The sequence below is a fragment of the Galeopterus variegatus genome, unplaced genomic scaffold (genome assembly GCF_000696425.1).
Source record: "Galeopterus variegatus unplaced genomic scaffold, G_variegatus-3.0.2 Scaffold267, whole genome shotgun sequence".
NCBI classification, from domain to species: Eukaryota; Metazoa; Chordata; class Mammalia; order Dermoptera; family Cynocephalidae; genus Galeopterus; species Galeopterus variegatus.
In genome coordinates, this window is record NW_007726378.1 from 159,838 (window position 1) to 187,136 (window position 27,299).

Here is a 27,299-nt window from a genome sequence, read left to right on the forward strand (position 1 = left end):
GGTCTTGAATTTTTTGCACAAGTCGTCTACAGTTTTTAATGAAGAGGTTTTTCACATTTTAAAAAAAGAATTTCTGTTTTAGCCAATGGAATAAGATAAGAAAAAGGAATATAAGACATACAAATCAGAAAATAAGAAATAAAACTGTTCCTGTTAGCAGATGACATGGAAAATCCCAAGGAATCTACACCAAAAAGTCGTAGAACTAGTAAGTCAGCTTATTGGCAAGGTTATAAGGTACAAGATCAATACACAAAAAATAAATTTTATTTCTGTATACTGTAACAAACACATAGAAAGAGAAATTTAAAATATGATACTATTAATAGTCTCTTAAAAATGAAATACTTTGGTGTAAACTTAGCAAAACATATGCAGGACTTGTATGATAAAAACTATAAGACATTCATTAAAGATATCAGAGAAGATCTAAACAAATGCAGAGACCTATTATGTTCATGGATTGGAAGACTGAACATTGTAAAGTTGTCAATTCTCACCCAAATTGAGATACAGGTTTAACACAATTTCTATCAAAATCTCAGGACTATCTTTTGTAAACATAGGTGTGATTATTCTAAAAGTTATCTGGAAAAGCACTGGAATAGCCCAAAAATTTTGAAAAGGAAAAATAAAGTGGGAGGAATCACTCTGTATGAATTTAAGACTTATTATATGCATAAAGTATTCAAAACTGTGTGGTATTAGCAAAGGGATAGACACATGGGTCAGTGAAACAGATTCATAGATAGTTCCACACAAGAATGCCAACTGATTTTTGACAAAGAGGAAAGAGCAATTTAATGAAGGAAGGATAGCCTTTTCAATAAATGGTGCTGGAGCAATCAGATATCTACAGGCAAGAAAAACTGAACCTTGACCTAAATCTTAAGCCTTATACAATAGTTAACTCAAACTGAATTACAGATTTAAATATAAAATGTAAAACTCTAAAACTATGAGAAGAAACTCCTTGGGACCTAGAAGTTGGTGAAGAGTTCTTATACATGATGAATAAAGTGTAATCCTTAAAAAAAATCAGTTTTGAATAACAGTAATTTTGGTTGCACCAAATGTGAAACTTTTGCACTGCAAAAGATCCTCTTAAGAGGATGAAAAGACAAGCTACAGACAGGGAAAATATTTCCAACCACATATCTGACAAAGGACTCATATCTACAATACATAAAGAACTCTCAAAACCATACTTAAAACAGTACTCAGTGGTTCTAAAACAGCCCAAATAGAACGTGAGCAAAAGATATGAAGAGATTTCAACAAAGAGAATATACAGATGGCAAATAAGCTCATGAAAAGATATTCAACATCACTAGCCATTGGGTTATTACAAACTAAGGGAAATGCAAATTAAGACCACCTTGAGATATCACTACATAGCTATTAGAACAAATAAAATAAAAAAGAGTGAAAATACCAAATGCTGGTGAGAATACTGAGAAACTGGATTTCTCATTCATCACTGGTGGGAATATAAAATGGTACAACCATTCTGGAAAACACTTTGGCAGTTTCTTTAAAAAACTAAATATACATTTATCATATGACCTAGCAATCACACTCCTGGGCATTTATCCCAGAGAAATGAAAACTTATGTTCACACAAAACCTATACATGAATGTTGATAGCAACTTTGTTTGTGATAGCTGAAATATGAAAACTACCAAAATGTCTCTAGATTGGTGAGTGATTAAATAGACTGTTCCATATCATAGAATACTACTCAGTAGTAAAAAGGAACAAACTATTGACACACTTAACAACTTGAGTGGATTTCAAGGGCATTATGCTCAGTGAAAAAAAACGATTTTAAAAGGCTACATACCATATGATTCCTTTTCAAGCACATTCTAGGAAAGCAAACTATAGGGACAGGAAACATCAGTGACTATAAACTATAGAGATGGAAATCAAATTAGTGGTTGCCAGAGATTCAGATGGTGGAGGAAGGAGGGTACATGTGACTACAAACTGGTGGGACACAAGGGAGACATTCGTGGTGGTGGTGCAGTTCTGTATCTTGATTGTGATAGTGTTTACATGAATCTACATAGGTGATGAAGTGCATAGAACTATACACACACATTGTACAATGTTAGTTCTCTGGCTTGAATATCGTACTGTAAGGATGTAAGATGTGACCATTGGGGAAAATGGGTTAGAAGTACACTAGATCTCTCTGTACTATTTTTCCAACTTCCTATGTGTCTGTAATTATTTCAAAATAGAAAATTTATATCAAAACAAAAAAATTCTAAACATTTTATGTTTATGGGTGCTATTGTAAATGGAATTGCTTTTTTAAAATCTTATATTCCATTTGTTTACTGCTAGTATATAAAACTGCACTTGATTTTGGTACATCGACGTATCTTGCGAATTTGCTAAACTCACTTACTGGTTCTATTGTTAGTTTTTTAATAGATTCTTAAGGATTTTGTATTCAAACCATTATGTGATCTACAAAATCAGTTTTATTTCTTGCTTTCCAGTCCCTATGCCTTTTATTTGTTTTGTTTGTTTACTTGCTGTTTTGCTTTTTTGCACTGATAGACCCTCTAACACAGTGTTAACCAGAAGCAGTAAAAGTGCGCAACCTCGCCTTATACCAAGTGTTAGAGTGAAAGTATTCATCATTTCACTATTAATTATGATGTTAGCTGTAGGTTTTTCAGATTAAGAAGGTTCCTTTGAATTTGTAGTTTCGTAAGAGTTTTAGCCATATTTTCAAGTGCTTTTTTCTGCATCTATTGAAATGTTCATATGTTTGTTCTTCCTTAAAATGGTATTCATTTTCTATTTTTTTGATGTATCATCCTTGTTATATATTGTTGAGTTAGATTTGCTAAGGTTTTGTTAAGGATACTGTGTCTATGTTCAAGAGGGATATTGGTCTGTAATTTGCCTTTTTTGGTAATGTCTTTATCAGTCTTGATTTTGCTGGTCTCATAAAAGGAGTTGGGAATTATTCCTTCCCTTCTGATTTTCTGAAAAAGTTTGCATAAGATTAGTGTTATTTCTTCTTTGTGTTTAATAGAATTCACCCTTAAAACCATTTGGGCCTGGAGTTTTCCTTTGGGGAAGATTTTTAATAACGAATTCAATTTTTAAAAATATAGATCTGTCCAGATCTTTTGATTTTATACTGTGTCATTTTTGGTAAATTGAATTTTTTAGAGCATTTTATCCATTTCATCTATGATGTCCAGTCTGTTAGCATAAAGTATTTCATAACATTCTCAATATCCTTTTAATGGTGTAGGATCTCTAGTACTTCTTTCTCCAGATAGTGGAGATTTGTCTTCTCTTTTTTCTTACTTGATTCCTCTGGCTAGGAGGTTATTAATTTTGTTGACCTTTTTAAAGAACTAACTTTTGATCTTGTTAAGTTTTTCCATTGCTTGGTTATTTTCTATTTCATTGATGTCTTTATTATTTTCTTCCTTCTTACTTTGCTATTCTTTTTAAAACTCTTTGAGGTAGAACCTTTGGTCAATGATTTGGGATCATTTTTATTTTCTAATATAAGCGTTTAAAGTTACAGATTTCTCCTCTACGTACTGCATTTTATTTTCATTATCTTTCAATTCAAAATATTTTCTAATTTATTTTGTGATTTTTTTCTTGATTTTTAGCATTTCTGGGTGATTCTCTCTTAGAGTTTCCATCTCCCTGCTTACATTACCCATCTGTTCTTGCATGTTGTCCACTTCTTCCATTAGTGCCTTTAGTATATTAATTATAGTTATTTTAAATAAGTGAACTGATCATTCCAAAACTTCTGCCATATCTGAATCTGGTCTGATGCTTGCTTTGTTTCTTTAGGTTTTTTGTTGTTGTTTTGTTTTTTGTGGAGGTTTTTGTCTTTTTACATGCCCGTAACTTTTCTCGAAAGGTGAACATAATATGTCAGTTGCTGGCTCGAACCATGTCTTCTGTTCCTGGTAAGCTGTGATTCTCTGTATTCATCTGTCTGTCTCTCCGTCTTTCCCATTTGGGGCAGCAGTTTGCCCTATGACCTCAGTTCTCTGGTGGATCTAAGAAGAGTTGTTGATTTTCAGTTTGTTCCTTTTTTTTTTTTTTTTTTTTTTTTTCTTGTTAAGATGGAAGTAACAACTTCCAAGCTCTTTATACGTCAGACCAGAATCATGTGATTTTTTTTCTTTGACCCATGGGTTGTTCAGAAGTGTGTTGTGTTAAATATCCTTGGTACAATTTTCTTCATATTTATCATGTTTGGAATTTGTGGAGTTTCTTGAAATCTGTAAACTTATGTCTTCCAACAAATTTGGAAAGTTTTCTGCTTTTTAAAAAAATTCTCTGCCCCATTCTCCTTGTTCTGTCCTGTGGGATTCCAGTTACTTGTGTGTTAGGGCTTTTGAAATTGCCCCCACAGATGCTTGCATCTTCTTCTTTGTTCTTTTTTTCTCTTTGTATTTTAGATATTGTATGCTTTAGTTCTTAGATTTCCATTTGGTTCTCTTTATATTTTCTGTGTATCTGCTAGGATTTTCTGTCTTTTTTTTTTTTTCCTTTTTGTCTTTTTTACTGACCGGTAACGGGATTGCAACCCTCGGTGTCGCGCCCGTACTGGGGACCGGCAACGTGATCGCAACCCTCGGTGTTGCGCCCGCACCTCGCTCAGCCAGTGAGCGGGAACCGGTCTCCACATGGGATCCAAACCCTCGGCGGGAGCGCCGCCGCACTCCCAAGCGGTGCACTCTCCAGTGCGCCACCGGGCCGGCCCTAGGATTTTCTGTCTTTATTCATTATAAGCATATTTAACCTAGTTGAGCATCATTATAATAGCTGCTTTAAAGTCTTTTTCTAATAAGTCCAATATCTAGGTTACCTGGGTTGGTAAATAGTGATTATTGTGGTGTTATCACACCAAGGTCAAGGGTTTAGATCCCTGTACTGGCCAGCTGCCAAAAAGACAAATAAAAAAAAAAAAACATAGTGATTATTTCTCTTCAGGATGAATGCTCTCCATATATTAAATGATTTGGGATTGCATCCTGGCCATTATTAACGTTATTTTAGGACTCTAGATCCTTTTATATTCATCCAACTAATGTTGATGTTTTTGCTTTAGTAGACAGTTAACTTGGTGAGAACAAACTGCCAACTCAGTCATGCCTGCACTGGCAGTAGCTCAGATCTCAGTTGGACTGCTTTCAGTTTACCCCACACATGTATGGTCAAGGGGTCATCCAGAATCTTAGGCACAGTTTATGCACAGAACTTGAGGTTTTGCTCCTCTGACCCTCTTCTTTCTGGGGTTCCCACCTCACCCCCTGGCAATCCTGATTGCTCTTTCCTCTTGTTGTGCTGAACAAAAAGATGGTAGGCTTTTCATCAGAATGTTAGTTGTTGCATCCCACTGTGACTGTGGCTCTCAGCTGATAGGATGTGTATCTGGAAAATTCAAAAGATTCTGCAGATACAGGCATACCTCAGAGATATTGCAGGTTCAATTTCAGACCACCACAATAAAACTAATATTGCAATAAAGCAATTCACACAAATTCTTGATTTCCAAGTGCATATAAAAGTTATGATTACATTATACTGTAGTCTGTTAAGTATGAAATAAATAGCATTATGTCTAAAATCAATGTACATACCTTAATTAAAAAATACTTTATTGCTAAAAATTGTTAACAGTAATCTGAACCTTTAGCAAATCATAATCTTTTTGCTGGTGGAAGGTCTGGCTGCTGACTGATCAGTGATGGTTGCTGAGGGTGGGGTGGCTGTGTTAATTTCTTAAAATAACATAACAATGAAGTTTGCCACATTGATTGACTCTTCCTTTCATGAAAGATTTCTGTAGCGTGAGATGCTATTTGGTAGCGTTTTACCCACAGTAGAACTTCTCTCAAAATTGGAGTTAATCTCCTCAAACCCTGCCACTGCTTGATCAGCTAAGTTTATGTAATATTCTCAATTCTTTGTGGTTCCAACAATGTTCACAGCATCTTCACCAAGGATAGATTCCATCTTAGAAACCACTTTCTTTGCTCATCCATAAAATTTTATCATGAGATTGCAGCAATTCAGTCACATCTTCAGGCTCCACTTCTAATCCTAGTTCTCTTGCAGTTTCTACCACATCTGCAGTTACTCCTTCCACTGAAGCCTTCAGCCTCTCAAAGTCATCCATGAGATTTGGAATCAACTTCTTCCAAACTCCTGTTAATGTTGATATTTTGACCTCCTCCCACGAGTCATAAATGTTCTTAATGGTATCTAGAATGGCGAATCTATTCCAGAAGGTTTTCAATTTACTTTACCCAGATCCATCAGAGGAATCATTATCTATGGCAGCTATAGTCTGACAAAATGTATTTCTTAAATAGCAAGATTTGGAAGTCAAAATTACTCCTTGATCGATGGGCTACAGAATGGGTATTGTTTTAGCAGGCATGAAAACAACATTGATCTCCTTGTACATCTCCCTCAGAGCTCTTGGGTGACTAGGTGCATTGTCAGTGAGCAGTAATATTTGAAAGGAATCTTTTTTTCTGAACAGTAAGTAGGTCCCAACAGAGGGCTTAAAATATTCAGTAAATCATACTATGAGTAGATATGCTGTCATCCAGGCTTTGTTTTTCCATTTATAGAGCACAGGCTGAGTACATTTGTCATAATTCTTTGGGCCCTAGGATTTGGGGATGGTAAATGAACAATGGCTTCACCTTAAAGTCACCAGCTGCATTAGCCCCTAACAAGAGAGTCAGTCTGTTGTTTGAAGCTTTGAAGGCAGGCATTGACTTCTCTCTAGCTATGAAAGTCCTAAATAGCATCTTCTTCCAGAAGTGATCTTAGTTAGATCTTCTGGATCACTTGCTGCAGCTACTACATCAGCACTTGCTGATTCTCCTTGCACTTTTGTTATGGAGACAGCTTCTTTCCTAAATCCTCATGAACCAGCCTCTGCTAGCTTCCAACTTTTCTTCTGCAGCTTCCTCACCTCTCAGCCTTCATAGAGTTGAAGAGAGTTCGGGCCTTGCTCTGGATTAGGCTTTGGCTTAAAGGGAATATTTGGCTGGTTTGATATTCTATACAGATCACACAAACTTTCTCCATATCAGCAGTAAGGCTGTTTTGCTTTCTTAGCATTTGTGTGTTCGCTGGAGTTTCATTTCCTTCAGGAACTTTTTCTTTGCATTTACAACTTGGCTACCTGTTTGGCACAAGAGGCCTAGCTTTTGGCCTGTCTTGGCTTTCAACATGCCTTCCTCATTAAGCCTCATCATTTCTAGCTTTTGATTTAAAGTGAGAGATGTGAGACTCCTCCTTAGAGGTCACTGTAGGGTTATTAATTGGTCTAATTTCAATATTGTTGTGTCTCAGAGAATAGGGAGACCCAAGGAGAAGGTGAAAGGCAAGGGCACAGCCAGTCAGTGGAGCAGTCAGAACACACACAACATTTATCAATTAAGTTTGCCATCTTATATGGGCTTGGTTCCTGGCTCCCTAAAACAATCACAATAGTAATATCAAAGATCATTGCCCACAGATCACCGTAACAGATATTATAATAGTGACGGTGTTTGAAATATTGCAAGAATTACCAAAATGTGACACAGAGACACAGAGTGAACACATGCTGTTGGGAAAATGGCGCTGATTAGACTTGCTCATTGCAGGGTAGCCACAGACCTTCAATTTTTAAAAAACACAGTATCTGCAAAGCACAACAACATAATAAAATGTTTGCCTATATATTGTTAGAATGAATATAGAGCTTAGCAGAGTTACTAGACACAAGTCAATGTTCAAAAATCAGTTGTAATTCTATACACTGGCACAAAGAATTAGAAAATGAAAAAATTTTAAAGATACCATTTACAAAGCAGCTAAAAAATTAAATATCTAAGAATAAATCTAATAAAAAGATATGTAAAACCTCTGTGCAGAAAATGTATAACATTACCAAGAGGAGTTAAAGACCCTGTCCAAAACTCTGCAGGTTTGGAGGGTAAGGGAGGGTAGAAATTGACAACTGATTTTGGAACTAGTATGGAAGAGCAGAGGGCCAAAAAGACCCAATACATTCTTCAGTGTGAGCACCAAAATAATTAAGGACAGTAATGAATTGCAAACCATGGAAAATAAAGGCATCCATGAGTCCATATAGATAGTAAATAGATAAACAAGGGAGAAGGGAGGACTCTTGTTTGCAGTAGAATGTCACCACAGGCTGGCAAATGTGGAGTAGAGCTGATTGGAAAATCATTTTGCAACTATCACGTTAAAGAATGGAAACATTACAAAAAACCCAAGGGGCCAGGGGGTTGGGGGCAAGGGGTACGTGTGTGGCTGTATTCTCCAAAAATGTCAGTGTTTCAGATCAAAGGAGACTAAAGAGACATGACAGCTAAATGCACGACTTGATCCTAGACTGAATTCTGGGCTGGAGGAGGAAAATGCTACAAGGATAGCAGTATTACATCAGTGTTAAATTGCCTGGTTTATCATGGTTGTAGAAGCAAATGTCCTCATTCTTAGGACATACCCACTGAAGTTTTTAGGGGTCAACAGGCAACTTGCACTGAAATGGTTCAAGAAGGAAAAAGAATATATATTAAAAGGGAGAGAACAAATGACAAAACAAATGAGGCAGGATGTTAACAATGGGTGGCTATATATAAAACATGGATGGAAGTTCTTTGCAATATGCTTGCAACTTTTCACATGTACCTCTGTCCTAGTCCAAAAGAGGCCTGGAATTTGGGTTCTGGCTACTACATTGAAGAGGCTGGAATCTGGTGTGAATTTCCCCCAAAAGTAGAAAGGTTAATGGGCAGCCGTGACTGTGACATGCCTAGTACATCATGTGCTCAGTTTTTAGGGATTCTGTGGTGGAAGCCTTTAAAAATTGGGTAAGCTCTCCTCACCTTCACCCGCAGTCTTACTATTGAAGTGCTTTCTTATCTGGAGGCAAGGGAATATCTGCAAACATGCTCTAAAATTTCTTTCTAGCTAATTTTTCTCTGTTGACCCCTGTGGTATGAATGAAGAACCCAAATCTACAATTTTAAAGGCTGAATATATAATTTGGACCATTTCCCTTCTGTTTAAGAATGAGCCTGACAGATCTTCATATACTCACTGCCCAATATTAACATATGCTAACTAACATTTTGCCATCATTGCCTCTGCTATAAAAAAATCCATGAGTTCATAATTGTGTTAATCAGCTCAGGCTGCCATAACAAAATACAATGACTGGGTGGCTTAAACAACAGAAATCTATTTTCTCGGGCCGGCCTGGTGGTGCACTGCTACAGTGCGCCGCTTGGGAGCGCGGCGGCGCTCCCGCCAAGGGTTCGGATCCCACATACAGACCGGCCGCTCACTGGCTGAGCGAGGTGCGGGCGCAACACTGAGGGTTGCGATCCGTTGCCGGTCACGAAAAAAGACAAAAAAGGAAAAAAAAAAAAAAAAGAAATCTATTTTCTCACACTTCTGGAGATTGGAAGTCCAAGATCAGGATGCCAGCAGGGTTAGGTTCTGGTAACGGCTTCTTCCTGACTTGCAGACAAAAGCCTGCCTTCTCAGAGTGTCCTCATATGGAGGAGAGAGCGCACATGCAAGCTCATGGTGTCTGGTACATCTTATAAGGGCACCAGTCACATCATGAGGGCCCCTTTATGACCTCATCTAACCCTAATTACCTCCCAAAGACCCCATCTCTAAATACCATCACACCGGGGGTTAGGCCTTCAACATACACATTTTGAGAAGATATAAACATTCAATTTATAACGATAATGATACAGATAGAACTACCTTAAAACCCAGACAAGACTATAATGATATGCCACTTCACACCCATTAGGATGGCTACAGTCAAAAAATCAAAAAATAACAAATGTCGACAAGGATATAGATAAATTGAAACCTATGTACATTGATGGTGAGAATGTAAGTGGCGCAGCTGCTATGGAAAACAGCTTGGTGGTTCCTCAAAAAATTAAGCATAGAATTACCATATGACCCAACAATTCCACTCCTAGGCATACACCCAAAAGAACTGAAAACAGATATTCAAACAAAAACTTATGTAAAACATTCGTAGCACTATTCGCAATAGCCAAAAGTTGGTAACAATCCAAATGTCCATCCACTGAAAAATGGATTAACAAAATGTGGTATATCCATACAAAGGAATACAGGTATTATTCAGCTTTGAAAAGGAATAAAGTCCTGGTAGATGCTACAACATAGATGAACCTTGAAAACATTCCACCAATGGATGAGATTACTGACAGAGAAAATGGTAGGACCAAAGTCAGCCCCTAGCATAGTGATCTCAAGGGCCTGGTCTTGTATAGTGTTGAAAGATTTGAGGTGCTTTCATTATAGTCCTGAATCAACTGAAGGAGGTGCATGAGGCCCGCAGACATCCATGAGGGGGCAGCTTCATTAATGCAGAGATGTCAGAGCATGGACAGATGGGTCTGCAGCAGGGTGGGCGTGACGGTTTCTGACAGAAGCCTTGAGCAGCAGCAAACCCAGCATATATCATTCACCCACTGGAGGGCTACGTGGCAGGTGCTTCCAAAGGAGATTTGGTGAAGGATGCAGTTGGTCTGCTGAAAGGTGGTTCTGTTTACTGGGGTGTTCACCCAGGCCCTGCCTACTATCTTCATGTCACATCGCCTGTCTGTGCCTAGCACAAGTCATCGGCCCCCAAATCAACCTGCTGTTTCTTGAAGCAGACAGCCGATCTAACCCCTGCCTCACACTCATGCCTTCTGGTGCTAATGAGAAATGTTTTACTCAGAGACTGAGTCAGGAAGGCAGGCCCGTGTCAAGTATGTGCTCAGTGGCCTCTGGTCCCCCCCACCCTGAGGAATTTGTTTTGTTTAATCCATGAATCCATCTCTTTATTAATCTTAAGCGATTTAATTTTTCAAACCAAGGAGGATTATAAAAAGCCCATTTGGATTTACACTTTTTTGTTAGACCATGTTACTTCAGTAGCTGTCAAGAGAGGCCTCTAAGATTGTTTTGGCATGCATTATACTCTCTTTATAATTGCTAAGCAGTTAGTTTCATGTTAACATCTCAGTTTCTGCCACATGCTGTTTCTCTAAAGAAATGACTGAGTTCTCCTAGTGTTGAAAATATATTGGGATTTTAAACCTGGACCTTCTAGTGAGCTGATGCTATAGAATTAAGAAATCCATTGCAAACGATTGTCCTGTAGGGTACATGCCAAATCAAATGATGCATTATTCAATCTAATAAACCACAGTATACTAAACCTTAGTTCCAACTCAGCCCAGTAGGATAGCAGAGTGGACTTTAGGGACTGAGTTCTGGTTTGAACCAAGTGGATTGTGTTCCCTTCCTTCCTCCCTTCCAACAGGCCCTCTGCACCTTGCAGTTCAGCAGCAGCTTTTACATGGACCCTCTAGGTTATTTATCCAGACAGGCCAACATGGTGTGAAGTTGGGTTTGACTCCTCTCCTCCTGTGCGGTCCTTCCTAGAAAGAGTTGATGCCACCAACCATGCAAAAAGCTAAAAATCACAGATAAGTTAGTACATTTAAAGTAATGAAACAGGGCCGGCCCGTGGCTCACTCAGAAGAGTGTGGTGTTGATAACACCAAGGCCCTGGGTTCGGATCCCATATAGGGATGGCCGGTTCGCTCACTGGCTGAGTGTGGTGCTGACAACACCAAGTCAAGGGTTAAGATCCCCTTACCGGTCATCTTTTTAAAAAAATAAATAAATAAAGTAGTGAAACAAACTGCTGAGATAAGTTAAATGAACCATTCTGGTGGAGAAGGAAACAATAAAGATCTTTTTATATTAGCATTTGTTGTTTTAAAGTACAGTTGGGATGATCCTGGTTTCAAACTCAATAGGGATATTCAAATTTAAACTGGGAGAAAATATCCTTACTTTTTAATACTTTGTATTTAGCTCATTGTGTCCTCTGAGGCACTTTTCATTTCATGTCTGTACCATTTGGGTAAAGCACGTGCACCCAAGTCTCAGTATCTTGTGGTGATGAGGACATTGACTGTGGTATTTGCCTTCCTGTGACTTCTTATGCCCAGCAAAGGTAAGACCCCTGTAGGAGAGCTTATTCCGCTTTCTTTTGCCTGGTGCCACCACCTGAGCAGAAACGGGGAAGAGTGGCCCAGCCTGTGAGCTGCTGCCACTGCCCAGCCTTCCTGGAAGAATGTGGCGAGCACCTCTGTGATTCAGACATGGCAGGGCGGTGGGTGAGGGACAGTGTCTGGATTCTTCATGAGCTCTCATTACGCCTGCCAGGACCCCGGGTGAGAGGCAGTAGGAGCAAGCGAGAGGTAAGAGAGAAGGCATTTAGGGGAAGGAATACGTCATGAGTCAGGTGAGTTCGCTGTTTGCTCCAGCAGCTTTCTTGCCCCCCAGCTGTTTCCTGTTTGAGCGTGGGAGGCGGCAGGATGTGCAGACAAAGCAAGACTACATAGCTCAGCCAGCCAGCGGAAAGGGCTGAGTTGCCTCACACCATCCAGACGATGGCTTTCCCCACATTGAAGACTGGTGTGGAAGGGAGAGAGAAAGGCATAAGAGCCGATTCAGCTGTGCTGTGGAGCTCAGGGTGCCTGGGAAAGTGAGGTTTTTGTCCTGGACTCTTGGATGCCTTTTCCCTTTGTGGCCTCTTGAAAGCGAGCTGTCAGGAAATCAGACTGTGCTCCAACAGTATCTAACATTAAGGAAGAAAATTTTATTTGCTAATAATAATCATTGCTATCATGGGGGGAAAATGTGTATGTTTGTATCCCCTGAAACAGAATACTCTCTTTTGAGTCACCTAAAAGGCCTTCATTCTAAAATGAGAAGGATGATTCTCCACTAAATGAAATTTACTCCCTTTGGACTTGCCTGGGACCAAGGAGGGAAAGATGAACTAGATCAGGAACTAGTTGTTCCTGTTGTTCCTCATCCTTTTTTTTTTTTTAATGAAGTCACAAGCTCAGACTGCAATCTAGTGCCCTTCCAATGGTTTTTCCTCCTTAAAAATCTAAAATGTCAACTTTCCATGTGTGTGTGTGTGTGATGTGACTTCACCATTTTGTACATTTATGTGAGAATGTAGAAAATGAATGAAGTCACAAGCTCAGACTGCAATCTAGTGCCCTTCCAATGGTTTTTCCTCCTTAAAAATCTAAAATGTCAACTTTCCGTGTGTGTGTGTGTGTGATGTGACTTCACCATTTTGTACATTTATGTGAGAATGTAGAAAATGACATAAACTTTTCCTAGGGCAACTCTTCCCACATACTCTTATATAAGGGTAGCACATGAAGCCTAGGACTGGCTTTGGTATCTGTCTTTCAGAGTAAGGTTCCAAATGAAATGGTTTAGAAAGCTGCATACTTTTCATATATGTGGTATAATTAATTTTCGACATTCCACCTTCTAAGGGAAACTTGTGCATGCCTGTTCCCATACTACTTCCTCTATTTAGCTCCATTTCAGACAAAATTTGAACACCCTGTGAAGTCTTCTCATGCCCTGTGAGTGCCACTGCGTTTGTTCATTCAACACTTCCTAAAACAGGATCATGAGTGATTTTAAAGGTGCACTTCTATCTATAGAACATGTCTTAGTTTTTCTTCTGGACTGAATGTCAATACAGACTTATCCCTCTACCACAGGAATCCAAATTAAAGACTCTCCTTTGTTCTTTACTATAAATCAGGTCATAAAAATGTGTGAAGTAATAACAGAATATTTCTAGAAACTGGAAACTGTTTTGTCTCATGCCCCTTCTCTTCAATATTTACTCTCTTTGAAAACAAGGAATGAGCTAGCCAGTTAGCTGTATCGGTTAGAGTGCAGCCTTATAACACCAAGGTCATGGGTTTGGATCCCCATGCCAGTGCCAAAAATGTCTTGGGTCCATTGGGCCATCTTTGTCAGAAGCAAAAGTATGCATAGGAACTGAAATCTAAAATTCTGGTTCTAATCCCCTCCCTTCCTGGCGGCATGGCCTGGAGCAGGCCGGTCTCCACATCTGGAAAGGAAGAGATTAGCCTGGTCGGAGGGGCCAGCATCCTGCCAAGCATCAGAGTCCAGTTGGGGAGCTTTGAAAAACACAGTCTGAATTTAAATCTTGGGCTTGGAGCTAAAGAAACTGCATTTTTTAATTTTTTTGAAAAGTTATGTGCTTTTAATTTTAAAAGTACATATACACTCTAGTCCTTTTATTTTGTTTTACTGTTTACACAGAGGCAAAATAACACTCTTGTTCCTCTATTAAGTTTCTTCTATGTGCCAAATCAGGATTCCCCAATCAAGGCTGAGTCATGAATATTTTTCCTTCTTGACAGGGTGAATCAGTGAAGTACTTCCTGGATAACTTGGACCGGATCGGCCAGCTGGTGAGTAAAGACTCCCCCACCCTGAGAATCTGTAATCCAGGATTAGAAAACATTTGTGTTGAGACCAGAGCCATAAGCTATACTTATGGGCCATGCTTGTTACATCAGATTACTGTGGATACTATGATAATGTCATGCTCCTGCTTAGATCTGGGTTTTGTCTTACAGTGGAGGGGAAGAAATTGCTCTGTAAGAATGACTTCGCCCAGATCACAAAAAGGAGACAGAGGAGTTCTTTAATCAAAGGAGGATTTCCTGTAACTTTTCATATGGAAAATTCAAACATGTATAGAAATAAATAGTATAATGAAACCCCAAGTGCAATAATTATCACTCATGACCAACCTCGTTTCATTGACCCTAACCACACCCCTAGGAACAAATTGGTCATCATATCATTTCATCAATATTTTAGAGTGTATCTCTAAAAGATAAGACTCTTTAAAAATCATAACCACGATACCACGTTGCTCCTAAAACATTAGCAATAATTCCATAATGTGAACCAGTGTCCAGTCAGTTTTGAGATTTTTCCCAATTGCCTCGTTAATGTTTTCTTGTTGATGTTGCTTTATTTTAGCAGTTTGTGTCAACATCCTAATGAGGTCCATACATCGCAACTGGTTGATGTCACCTAAATTTCTTCTCATCTATAGGTTTCTCCATTTTTTTCTTCTTTTAATTTATTTATTGAAATAACCGGATTATTAATCCTGTTCCATCCCTGCAGTGTTATTGAAGATGTTTCTGTGTCCCCTGTACCTCCTGTGAATTGGTAGTTAGTCCTGTAGATCTAGGCTTGATTATATCCCAATTTCGTTTTTTGGTGAGACTGCTGTGATCCTGTGCACTAGTCACTTGAGGAATTTTAATAGTGCAAAATCGAAGTGGTTCAAGAGTTCTATGGATGTCTGTGTGTTGCCAAAGATTCTACAGTTTTCCAAGAATAACATATTAAATATATTGCAGACTAAATTTAAATAGAATTGAAAAACCTAAATTAAATTAGTTCATAGTAATGTAGATGCTCTGGAAGTTAGAGAAATTGGAAGGTATCTATGGTATGGAAACAGAAGAGATGATAAATTTCCTTTGGAGAAGAAAATGAATGAGATTTTGCATTAGGGCTGACAGTGAGAATTCTGATAATTCTTCCTCAGACTAATGAGCCTCCATTCATTTTGAAAGAAGGAGTTTAATTCACTTTTAGTTTCATAGTAAATCTGTAATTTTATAAATGAAATTTGTTTTTGGTATTTGGTTCAACTTCTTACAAAAGTCAATCTCTCCCTCCACCCTATCTATTGCCATCTTTTTGCTATTTTCTGACTTTTTTCTTCCCCTCCTAAACCTCTCCCTTATTTTATATTTCACAGAATTACTTTCCTAGTAAGCAAGATATCCTGCTGGCTAGGAAAGCCACCAAGGGAATTGTGGAACATGACTTCGTTATTAAAAAAATTCCTTTTAAGATGGTGGATGTGGGCGGACAGCGGTCTCAACGCCAAAAGTGGTTCCAGTGCTTTGATGGGATCACATCAATCCTGTTCATGGTCTCCTCTAGTGAATATGACCAGGTCCTCATGGAAGACAGGCGTACCAACCGGCTGGTGGAGTCGATGAACATCTTTGAGACAATAGTCAACAACAAGCTCTTCTTCAATGTTTCCATAATTCTGTTCCTCAACAAGATGGACCTCCTGGTGGAGAAAGTGAAGACTGTCAGCATCAAGAAGCACTTCCCAGATTTCAAGGGTGACCCACACAGGCTGGAGGATGTCCAACGCTACTTGGTCCAGTGTTTTGACAGAAAGAGACGAAATCGCAGTAAGCCACTGTTCCACCACTTCACCACTGCTATAGACACTGAGAATATCCGCTTCGTGTTTCATGCTGTGAAGGACACGATCCTGCAAGAGAATCTAAAAGATATTATGTTGCAGTGAAAGAGAAAGTCCCCTTTTTTTTGTCATCCTTCAACAGCCTCCATGGCTACTGGTCAGATCTCTTTGGTGTGTATTATCTATATGATTCTTGAGTTGGTTTCTCGGATCCATGTCATCGAATACCTGGCTCAAGAATGCTGTAAAACCAGCCAAGCCAGCAAGCTCTAGGCAAAAGGACATGGAAACTTTGATGTTAGCTACTGAATCCTGGGGACTAATGAAACTACTGATAATCCAAGTGATCACTTTGGTATTAATTTGTAATACCTAATAACACAGCTTTCTTTCTTTTTGCAGAAACTTTTTTCCTTTTTTGACACAATTTAACTGATGTTTGTGTGTGTGTATGCTCATGCACACTCTCTCTTTAATGACAAAAACACAAAAACCAGCTGACCTTGCAGATGGCTTTTCTCTCTAACTTGCAAGTCTTCACTGAGACACTCTAACCAGAAAGTTTTGCCAAATAGTAGTTTGTAGGGATCAAGTGCATGCTGATGCTGCTAAACTCAGAGTGCCTGAGCCTGACCTTGCACCCCCAGCCTCAGGGTCTGATGCCACCTCCCAAAGTGAATATGTTGCCTTTTAAAACTTGTGCCAATTTCCTAAGAGACCCTAGTCCAGGCATATTAGATTAAGCTGAGGAGCTGTGCCAAGGATTCCCGCCTTCCCAGCTGTAGAGGACGGAATTGGGAGCTTTGCAGGTGTGGACTTGCCTTAATGCCCCTGCAGCATGCTTGGCTCTTCCTGCCTTGTCAAATTGCCCAGCAACACAGCATGGAGTGGAGATGGGACGCTGACGGTGAATGTTGCCCTATCTGTATGCACATAGTGGTGCTTTTGACTTGCTCTTCCTGCCTTGTCAAATTGCCCAGCAACACAGCATGGAGTTGAGATGGGACGCTGACGGTGAATGTTGCCCTATCTGTATGCACATAGTGGTGCTTTTGACTTCTTCCCATCCAGTGGCAAAGACATAGAAACCAAGTAGCCTTGCAGATGACTTTTCTGTCTTACTTGCAAGTCATCTTCTGACACTACAGTTAGCAGCATGTAACGTTTCCTCCTTTCGGAAATAATAGAGAGCTTTATATTCCTCTTCTGGAGCTTCTGAAAGCTGGCAAGATTACTAGCAAAGCTTTTGTTAATGCCACAGCTGTGTGGTGAGTTCCTAACAGCTGATCTTTCGGGAAGCCCACAAACTCTGGAGAAATCGGAGTTTCTCCAAACTGCCTGTACACCAATGCCTTTGGACAGGTGGCCCCTGTTCTCAGCTCTCCTTTAAGACTGATTTTTATCAAAGGCTCTTGCTTCTATTACTGTACATGCAGAACAAGTAAACACTATCAGATATAGTTCTCATCGGGGTGAATCTGCAGAAGGCTGTGAATGTTGATATGAGCTGGTAAATCTTCAGCTCATTTACCTGCCAGGTTATTTTTCACTGTGTTTAAAAATACACTGCATTCCAAACTGGTCCCCTGTGTGTATTACTCTACTACAAGAGTCTGCCTAGTGTGTTTGGGGACTTTTCCTAGCATTTAAAAGAAAAAAAAAAAAGCTTCCTTTACACTAGCACCAGAATGTTACTGTGGCTTAAAAACATATCCAAGGGCCCTTGTCCTGAGGCCACGCTGTTCCTGACCCTCGTGTTCCTTTTGTATCTCACTCTTGGCTTGTTTTCAGCAAACCAGATAAACATGAATCTCATGGCAGATGCTGAACCAGAAGAAGAAGGAGGAAAAAATCCTGCTTCTGAGTCATCCTTGTTATCACAGCATTTTAATTAGGAGACAACATGCAATGCTCTTTCTCTTTGGAGGCTGAAGGGTTTGTGTCAATGTTTGCTGGGGTTTTGCCCCCCCCCCTTTTTTTAATTTGGCTGGGAAAGAAAAAGTTGCTGTTTTTGTACTGCTTCCTGTGGCTCTTCACAAAGTGTAAGGATGTGACCCAGGATTAGTGCCAATGACCATATTTTAAAGGAAAAAATATACTCTTTTTTTCAGGGTTCATCAGCATGGTCTCGTATCACATTTTCAGTTTGCAGCAGGTTCACAGTATGGTGAGCTTTCCCTGCCTGGGTCACCTTTCTGTATGTCATACATTTGTTAGGATCCAAAGCCCAGAGGAAATGCAACATTCTCTTCATGTGTCTGTTGGAGAGTGCTGCCTCCATGATTGGTATAACTGGTGGAATTGTTTGAAACACCTTCCTGAAGAGTTTCAGGCAGCCTTGTCAGTGAGTGCTTTTTTTTTTTTTCCTTTTTTGTCTTTTTTCGTGTCCGGCAACGGATCGCAACCCTCAGTGTCGCGCCCGTACTGGACCGGGACCAGCAACGGGATCGCAACCCTTGGTGTTGCGCCCACACCTCGCTCAGCCAGTGAGCGGGAACCGGTCTGTATGTGGGATCCGAACCCTCAGCGGGAGCACCGCTGCGCTCCCAAGCAGCGCACTGTAGCAGTGCGCCACCGGGCCGGCCCAGTGAGTGCTTTTTTCCCTTTCAAGTCTGATACATTTACTAATCACTTCAAACCCGCGGCAGCATGTAGTAATGAGCTATCGTGACTTCTGTTTAACTGATCAGAAAGCCAGTGTGGGATGGCCCAAAGGCCTGGGTCCTTACCAGCTCAGCCACTGACCCCACCGCCTGGTTGCAGCACTGGCTTTGCTGAGCCTGGACCTTCCCCCTCTTTCTAATGACCGGGGTGAATTAGAATGTCTTTAAAGATGCCCCTGCTCTAAATTCTGTGACATACTGTAATTGGAGAAGAAGACAACTATTTGCAAGGCCAACCTGAAATTATTTACAACTTTTCTAAACATAGATTGTAGTCATTTTTGTCTCCAAAACCCTTAGGCTTTTGTAATTTTTTAATTTCACTGTTAATCCTTGATTATTGTCTTTTTTTATTGAGATGTTGGAGAAGCAGGAGGCAGTTGTGCCTCATCTATTATTACAAAAAGGTAACAATAAACTTCCTCAAAATAAGATATTTTCCTCATAGTTATACTGTTTACACATAAGAACGCATGTAGGTTTTTTACTGAAATATATTTTTTAACTCTTCTGTTTGCAGAGAAATTGTTTCAAAGATTTTGAGTCATATCTCAAAAATTTATAGAGATCTCTAGAATTCTTATTCTTGTAATTTTTCTACTTCTTTGATTTAAAAAAAAAGGTTATTTTAATTCCAAGATTAAAAAAATCTTAAAACAAGATTATAAGTTATGACTGACTAATTTAGGGGTCCTAGGAACAGACATAAAGATACTCATTAGCATGAAAGCAATCTGGACTCAGCTGCTCATGGCTTACACCTTGCACACTGTATTAGCATTGACTGGGGGGGTCTGGTTTGCATATTAACCACCTTCAGTTTCTGGATATTTACTAAAATAAATCCTTAGTTTTTCTTTGCTTAATATAAAATATTGCTCGGCATTCAAAACTAACACTAAATTTTTTTTTCCCCCAAAATTCAGAGTAAATAATTCCAATCCTAATTTTATTTGAAGGTTCATTATTTGTTAATCACAGTGTTTATTTCCACATACTAAACAAAGCCTGGCAAGTGGGAGAACCAGTCTAAACATTGTCTTGAATAAAAAACCTCTGGACCACATCTTCAAAGCATGTAATAGTGGCACATGCACATAAAGCACACCTGTATGTGTGTAGGAGAGGGGGAAGCCCTGCTGTCTAAGACCTGGCCGCCCCAAGAGGAAGGACCTGCTGACTGACACTTGCCTAGAGGAGCCCAAGGGAATGAATGATGGGGTGAGGGTTCTATGTTGCAGCTCCTCCTGGGGCTGTGGTCCCAGCCAGAAAATGGAGAGACACTCAAGAAGCATAGACCTCTTCCAGTCATCAGCATAGTTTGTGATCAGAGCCTTCTCATGGTCAGGATTCTGCCATAACTGGCTCTTCTGCACAATTGGTCATCTCTTTTTCCCAAACAAGCAGGTTTCTAGAAAGAGGAATGTGACTATTGTTCAGTGCTGTTGCCTGTGTGCGGCGGTGGGTGCTTGGAACAATCACAAGTGGGAAAAATGCCAGCCATACTACACCATGGGCTGACCTCTTTGAGTTTCAATTTCTTCATTTGTCAAAGTTGGACAAAATAGTGATTCTCAGCTCTGGGGACACAGCCAAATCACCTGAGGAGCTTTTACTGTACTGAGCCTCCCACGACCAAATACAAACATCATATATAGAGCTTTGATTTCCTAATGTCCCAGGTGCTTCTGTGTACAGCCAGGGTTGAGAGTCACTGAAGTAGACACTCTTGGAGGTTTCTTCAGTTTGTGGAATTCTGTATTTAGCATGGTGAGAATTATGTTTCACCATAAAACGAGTCACTGAGTCTTCCCCCTCGCTGTGACCAGCAACCTGCTTCAATAAGAAGTACAGTGATCATGGATTTTCTTTTAGGATTTAAATAAGTGAAAAGAGGAAGTCCTTGCTAATAAGCCTTTCACAACTTGCATGCAGTCCTTTCAGATCTTATGGTGCCGTTTCCTCTGAAAGGTACATCAGATATGCTAGCTGACTCATTCTACAATGATTCCTTAAAATTTGGGAAGCTTTACTTATTACTTAATTTGCACAGCAGCTCCAGGCAGAGACGATCATTAAATATGTGGTCCTTGTGTGTTTCCTTGATGCCTTGGCATTTAGGGGAGATAGCTCTGGTCTGAGACTCAGCCGTGGGTCTGCAGCTTCTGCTTACATGAAGATGGCACCAGAGGAGAGAACCTGCACGACATCGGCTGAAAGGGGATGATTCTACTGACTTTGGCTTTTCAATTTCCGGCTTCTTTTGTGAGGCATTGTGTTGAGCGTGTTGGGCTATGAATAGAAAGGTGTCAGGTTCCCTGAGATAGGGAGCCCATTTAGTTCAGTTCAGACAGTTCGGAAGCTAAAACCTCTGTGTTAACAGACTCTAAGGGCAGATGGCATGCTGTTTTGCGCTTGTGTCCAGAGGAAGGTCTGGTCTGAAGTTTGGGTGGTGACCGCAGGTGGGGCTGGGCCCTGGGATGTGGACATACCACTCCTGCCTCCGCAGTCCCACCTTCAGGGTTTGTTTTTCCTGAAGAAAGACGTCAGGTACTGGAAACCTGTTCTCAGGGCTTTTCACTCACTGCTCTCTCTCCCTTCAGAACTCTCTGGAACTTGAAGGCTGGTTATTCTTTAGTGTTCATAATGGCATATTAAAATTGGTGGGCTTGATTTCCAGACAACAGTGTTGGTATCTCTTCAGGTGAAAACTTACCTCAAACCACAAACAGGTTACCAATTGCCCAAGGCATCCCTGTCCCCCTTCTCTCACACAGTTATAGCTGAGACCTCCCAGGCAGAGTGGCTCCTTCATGTAGACCGCAGGTGAAAAGAGGTCCTGCTGATTCTGAAGATTGTGACCCCACCTCTGTATTGGGCATTGCCTGACCCATATCTTGCTGAACTACTCCCTAGAAGAGCTGAGCTTTTCTCAACATTTGCATTTCCTATTCAAAGGACGCAGTCCCAGGGACACAGCAGGAAGAAGCAGAATGTCACCAGAAATACTTGAGTTCCCAAATCGCCTGGCAGTATGGGTAGTCCTAGGAACTGGTGTCCACGGGCAGTGAGGGGGTAGGAGATGGGGTGGGACTCAGAAATAGACCACAGGTTCCCGTTCAGACAAGCAGACTGTACACTAGAGCAGCAGGGCTTCTCTCTCTAGCAGGCTGGGGTATGGTATGGCCAAGACCAAGATGAGAATTGCTCTTATATCTAACCCTAGCCTTTGGAAATTCTGAAAACGTTAGGGTGAGATTCTTACTTTACGAGACCTGGCAGGCATTGCCTCTGGTTGATAATGCATTTTCTAGGAGCTACAGTGGAAACGTGGCTTTGCTGCTGACGTCACAGTAAAAGTGGACACCTAGCTAAACCTAAAAATTAGGTGCCCTGTTTCTGAGCTGGTTATAGAAGGTAGTTTTTCTTCAGAAGGTGTTCTTTTTTGTGTGTGTATGTAACATGAACCAAAGCGGAACACTAGAGCAGCTCCTTTGGCATTCCTGAGTTAGCCTGGATTTCTTGCTGGGCAGCCTGGCCCTCTGACAAGCAGCGTGGGCAGGGCTGGGAGAAGACACCGAGTGGTGATGGCTGGTAAAGACTGCCCTTTACTAGCCAGGTCCTATTCAGTGAAAATAAAGGGCTATTGTTCCAGGCTTGTCACTTTGGTGCCTTTTTATTAACAATGAATTCACTTATTTTGTGTTTTTAAAAGCTGATGTATTTCACCCAACTGAAGTCAAGGTGGACTTTTCCTGTGGAACCACATTTTCTCGACAGGTCGCAGAATCCAGCCTTGCCCAGGGTTTGTCAGTCTTGGCTGACTTGGACTCCAAGAAGTTCAGACCAGAGGAAGTTCATCTCCTCAGAGGCAGATAGAAGAGTAGTCAAGAGCATGACCCTTCAATCCCAGTTCTGGTGCTCTCTGGTCCTGGTGCAGGGGTTTGCCTCTTCTAGCTGACTTCAGAGTGACTCCTGTCGAAAAGGGAGACTCTGAGAACAGGCTTGTGGGGGAAGGCCCCAGTGTCTGGCCTGCAGCCCTGTTACATCTGAAACTTCAGTGTCTACCCTGAAGTTGTGGTCAAAGACTGATCTGAGCTGTCACTGACAGTCTGAGAGGGCTTTCAGGCAACTGGACATCAGCCCCCCTCTTGACTGCAGGGGGCCGTCCTCCTCTTCCACCCAACAACCAGTTCCTGTAGCAGCCTCCCACAGCCTTGGGGTGATGCAGGAGGGCTTCACCACCAATGTCTTTCACATTTTCCCTCCCCAAAAATGGTTAGTCCAAACTGTATGCAGAGACAGCTCAGGCATCTAAAAGATTTTGAAACTCAGATGTCAAAAATTGAACCAGACGTGCATCTGAAAATAAGACTAATAAAGTCAGCTTTTGTGTCTCTCCTACTTACTCAATCTGTTTGGATAAACCTAGGTACATTCTTCCAGATTCATCTGCAAATAGTGAACAGAGCTCTTGCTGGCTCTTCTGTGGGTGGCAGGTGGAGACGCGTGTCTACAGCAGGACTCCCGTGCAGCCTATAGACAGCCTAGGCCTTCTCCTCCCTCATGTTTTCCTGTTAGGAATTAACCTGTTAGGTTCTTTAACGAGACTATTTTATTAAAAAGTTAAAGTAGATCTTTGTTGAGTCTGTCAGTCTCTAGAATCTTGAAGAATTACTTTTTGACCTATTATGCAAATTGATTCAAAATGTCCTTTTTCTTAACTCCCTTTGAATTAACTAAAATTGATTGGCATGTTATTCTCTGTTGACAAAAGGGTAGCCAGGAAATTCAGTGTTACTGTGCCCAACCCCTACTTGTTCTCACTCTGTCCTGAACTTGCCTTGTCAGTGCTTTAGCTTGTAGCCTGTCCATGTAGTGCAGCAGTGCATGCTGCTGAGGTAACTTGGAGAACCCTGCAGAAGGGACAAGGTAAAGATGGCATTTTGGCTGTGGCGCCTAAGCATTCACTACAGAAACAGAACCTTGAACCCTTCAAGGGTCTTCAGTACTGAAAGGAAATGAGTGCTTCATCACGGGCACCTCCCTCGGAGTGGCCCGTTGTGCTGTGATCAGTCTCAGTTTATGAATACTGTGTACTAGGTTAAAATATATATGATGAAGTGTAAAAAATGTATTTTATAGTTGTGGTGGGTTAGTTTAACATGTTTTGTATATATGATTTTTATAAATCTATTAAAATTTGCCTTAAATTACATTAATGTCCCCGGTGTGTTGTATCCTGTCACAGTGCCAGCTCCTGCTGTCCCCACAGCTACTGCGCAAGGACGCCTTCTGAATGTGGCCACCACCCCCCACCATGCTCTTGTGAATGGAGTGATATATGTAACAGTTGATCCTGGGATGGCTGTGTAGTGTTGCATCCACGGGCTTCCTGGGTAAAATCCTATCTTTTGGGCAGGCACCCTGCTATGTACACACATGTCAGATTCAAAGGCCACCAAGCAGGAAGATGAGGCAAGTGGTTGTCACAGTGCATTCTCGGCCTGAGCCCCTTCCCTGTGCACCCTTAGCTCTGCCGCCGCCTCCTCCAGGCGCTGGCGTCCTGGGCTCCTTTCATCATCCCCTTGACAGGAATCTCATATGCTATCCAGTGACTGTTTCACAATAGCGTCAGTCATTTTTCAACTTAATAACCATCACAAGCACAGACCTGTAGGTGTGGGTGAAATAGAAGAAAGCAGCTGGGTGACAATGTGGGACCTGCAGGGTCAAGGTAGTGAAAATGCTATAGGTGACATTAATATAAATAGAAATAATGACACTACCACCCCCAAACAAAAACTGGCCTTTCCTTTTGTTATATCAAAAGCATCAACCCTGACCCTGGAAAATATGGAAACAGGGAGTGAGCATTTATGAAGTGACCCAGTTTGGCTGACCTGTTAGCTCAGGTGGTTAGAATGCAGTGTTATAACACCAAGGTCAAGGGTTCAGATCCCCATACCAGCCAGCCACCACAGAAAAACAAAATACATTGATGTGAAGTGACCCAGTTTGATAAGTTTTTTTTAAAACCTCCAGCAGAGTGATTGACCAGAGGGGTCCCTGGTAAATGTTTGCTGCATGGATGCATGCATGGGTAAGTGAAATAGACTCTTCCAACCTGTCCACGTCAGCAAAGGAACAGAGTGTCAGAGAGGAGGGCCCTCCCTGGAGTAGAGCAGAACATTCATTTCTAGAAGCAGTGCCTCACACAAAAAACTGTCATACAAGGAGAGGCAACCTTACAAATAAATTCTAATGGGTACCTTGTATTCTAAACAGGAAGGAATTACTTATTAAATTCAAATAGTGAATTCTGTTTTTAATTGACTGGAATTTCATCTATTTTCTTTAAGGCTTTTTTCTTAATATGGGTTCATAGCATTTATTGCTTTTGAGAATGAAAATGTAGTATGTAAGCATTATAGAAAATCTAGATAACAAGAATTTGTTCTGTACATCACAGTCATCCATAATCTCTATGAAGATGTCTACGTTTAGGTGTATTTACACTTGGACTGGACTTTTAAAAATAAGAACAATGCAGTACAACCTGGTAGTGATTAAAGCTCATGTGACTAGGGCCAAGTTGCTGCCATCGAGAGAGGCCTTTTGGGGCCTAGGGTCTGCGGGTGCCCTGGGCCCTGCTATCCAGGCCAGTGGAGGGAGCTGCGCCCAATGGACTCCCCATGCCTCCTTCAGGCATCGCTCCTGTGCAGAGTCCATGGCAAGCTTTGAGTTTGTTATCAAGAGCCCCACATGGAACGACTGTTTGAGGGTGAAGCAGACAGGAACAGCAGCCCAGAAGAACAGCAGGAGAAAAAAGAAAATGATGTTTTGGCTCTCGCCTCCCCCATAAGCCCTGCAGGGCCTTAGCTCTATCCCATCAGAGGTGTTGGGGTGGTACCCAGGACGATGCTGACCCTGCCCTGCCTGTCCACTAAAAAGGGCCTCTGGAGCTCCTCACTAATGGGACATCTGAGGGAACCGCACATCTGAGGGGCATGGGGGGAACATGGTTAAGGTTTGATCTCATTTCAGATTAAAGAAAAAACCTTCTTTTCTACTTGTGCATTTAGAACAAATGACTAGAGCTCTTCTGTACCCCTGCCTGTGACATTAAGTGACTCCTCTTAGAAAAGTGCATTTTCTGCATGCTCAGGCCCTCTGTCGTGTGGAATGGTCTCACCTCTTTTTCTCAGGAGCCCCTTTGATCAACCAGCTCCATTTCTCCTGGTTCTTGTGACTCCTCTGTTAAATGAAACAAGGATGAGAAGCCTGTCACATGTGGCCAGACTTCTCCCAGGAGCATTCCCACTGATGGGCTGAAGACCGGGAAAAGGAAGCCCCTGCCCAACGGGAAGCAGCTCAGCCCTGGCCCGTGGCCTGGGGCTGGCCTCAGCGCCGGCCTCAGCGCCACCTGCCCGGCCATTCCCTTACCACATGACGAAGCCTGGTTAAAGCAGTTCTTCAGGATGAAAAAAACTGGCCCAGTATAGAACAGTCTAACTGCATTTGTAATTCAGTTTTTACTTTAGACAGTGTTGGGAGAAACAGTGAAAAGTCAATTGCCTTTTATTACTAAAAGGTTGGCTGAGAAGAGGTAGCTTCAGACTGGATCAGATGCTGCCCTGAGGGGACCCTGCCGTGCATGTTCTCCTGTGTCTGGGTGGCAAGTGAGTGCGTGCATGCCTGTGTGTGCTGGAACATGCCCAGAGTCGGGGCTGGACAAAAGATGACATCCTCATTAGTACCCACTGATCACAGACCAGTGAGAGATGCCCATTAAACAAACATATAAACTGGTAAATGCCATCGAGAAACAGAAGATGGTACTTAGAACATCTGTGGGACCAAGAAGCAAGACATATTAGCCTTTGCCAAGATTGACATTAAAGCTGTGCTCTATCCAGAAAGCCAGACACACAGTGGAGGGAAGAACACCCACCCCAAGAGAGACAAGTATAGAAAGATGGACTCTCCATGCCTCCTTCAGGCATCGCTCCTGTGCAGAGTCCATGGCAAGCTTTGAGTTTGTTATCAAGAGCCCCACATGGAACGACTGCTTGAGGGTGAAGCAGACAGGAACAGCAGCCCAGAAGAACAGCAGGAGAAAAAAGAAAATGATGTTTTGGCTCTCGCCTCCCCCATAAGCCCTGCAGGGCCTTAGCTCTATCCCATCAGAGGTGTTGGGGTGGTACCCAGGACGATGCTGACCCTGCCCTGCCTGTCCACTAAAAAGGGCCTCTGGAGCTCCTCACTAATGGGACATCTGAGGGAACCGCACATCTGAGGGGCATGGGGGGAACATGGTTAAGGTTTGATCTCATTTCAGATTAAAGAAAAAACCTTCTTTTCTACTTGTGCATTTAGA

At 41.3% G+C, this 27,299-nt stretch overlaps 1 protein-coding gene across 1 annotated transcript in view; it reads left to right on the top strand.

Annotated features, from left to right (window-relative positions):
• Positions 1-17,838, top strand: part of GNA12 (guanine nucleotide binding protein (G protein) alpha 12) — a 164,812-nt gene extending 146,974 nt beyond the window's left edge. The window contains exons 3-5 of the mRNA XM_008566751.1: positions 14,365-14,415; positions 15,792-17,189; positions 17,297-17,838. Of these exons, the coding sequence (XP_008564973.1) occupies positions 14,365-14,415; positions 15,792-16,361 (621 nt within the window). The 3' untranslated portion in view covers positions 16,362-17,189; positions 17,297-17,838. The remainder of the gene's footprint in view (positions 1-14,364; positions 14,416-15,791; positions 17,190-17,296) is intronic.
• The last annotated feature ends 9,461 nt before the right edge of the window (positions 17,839-27,299 follow it).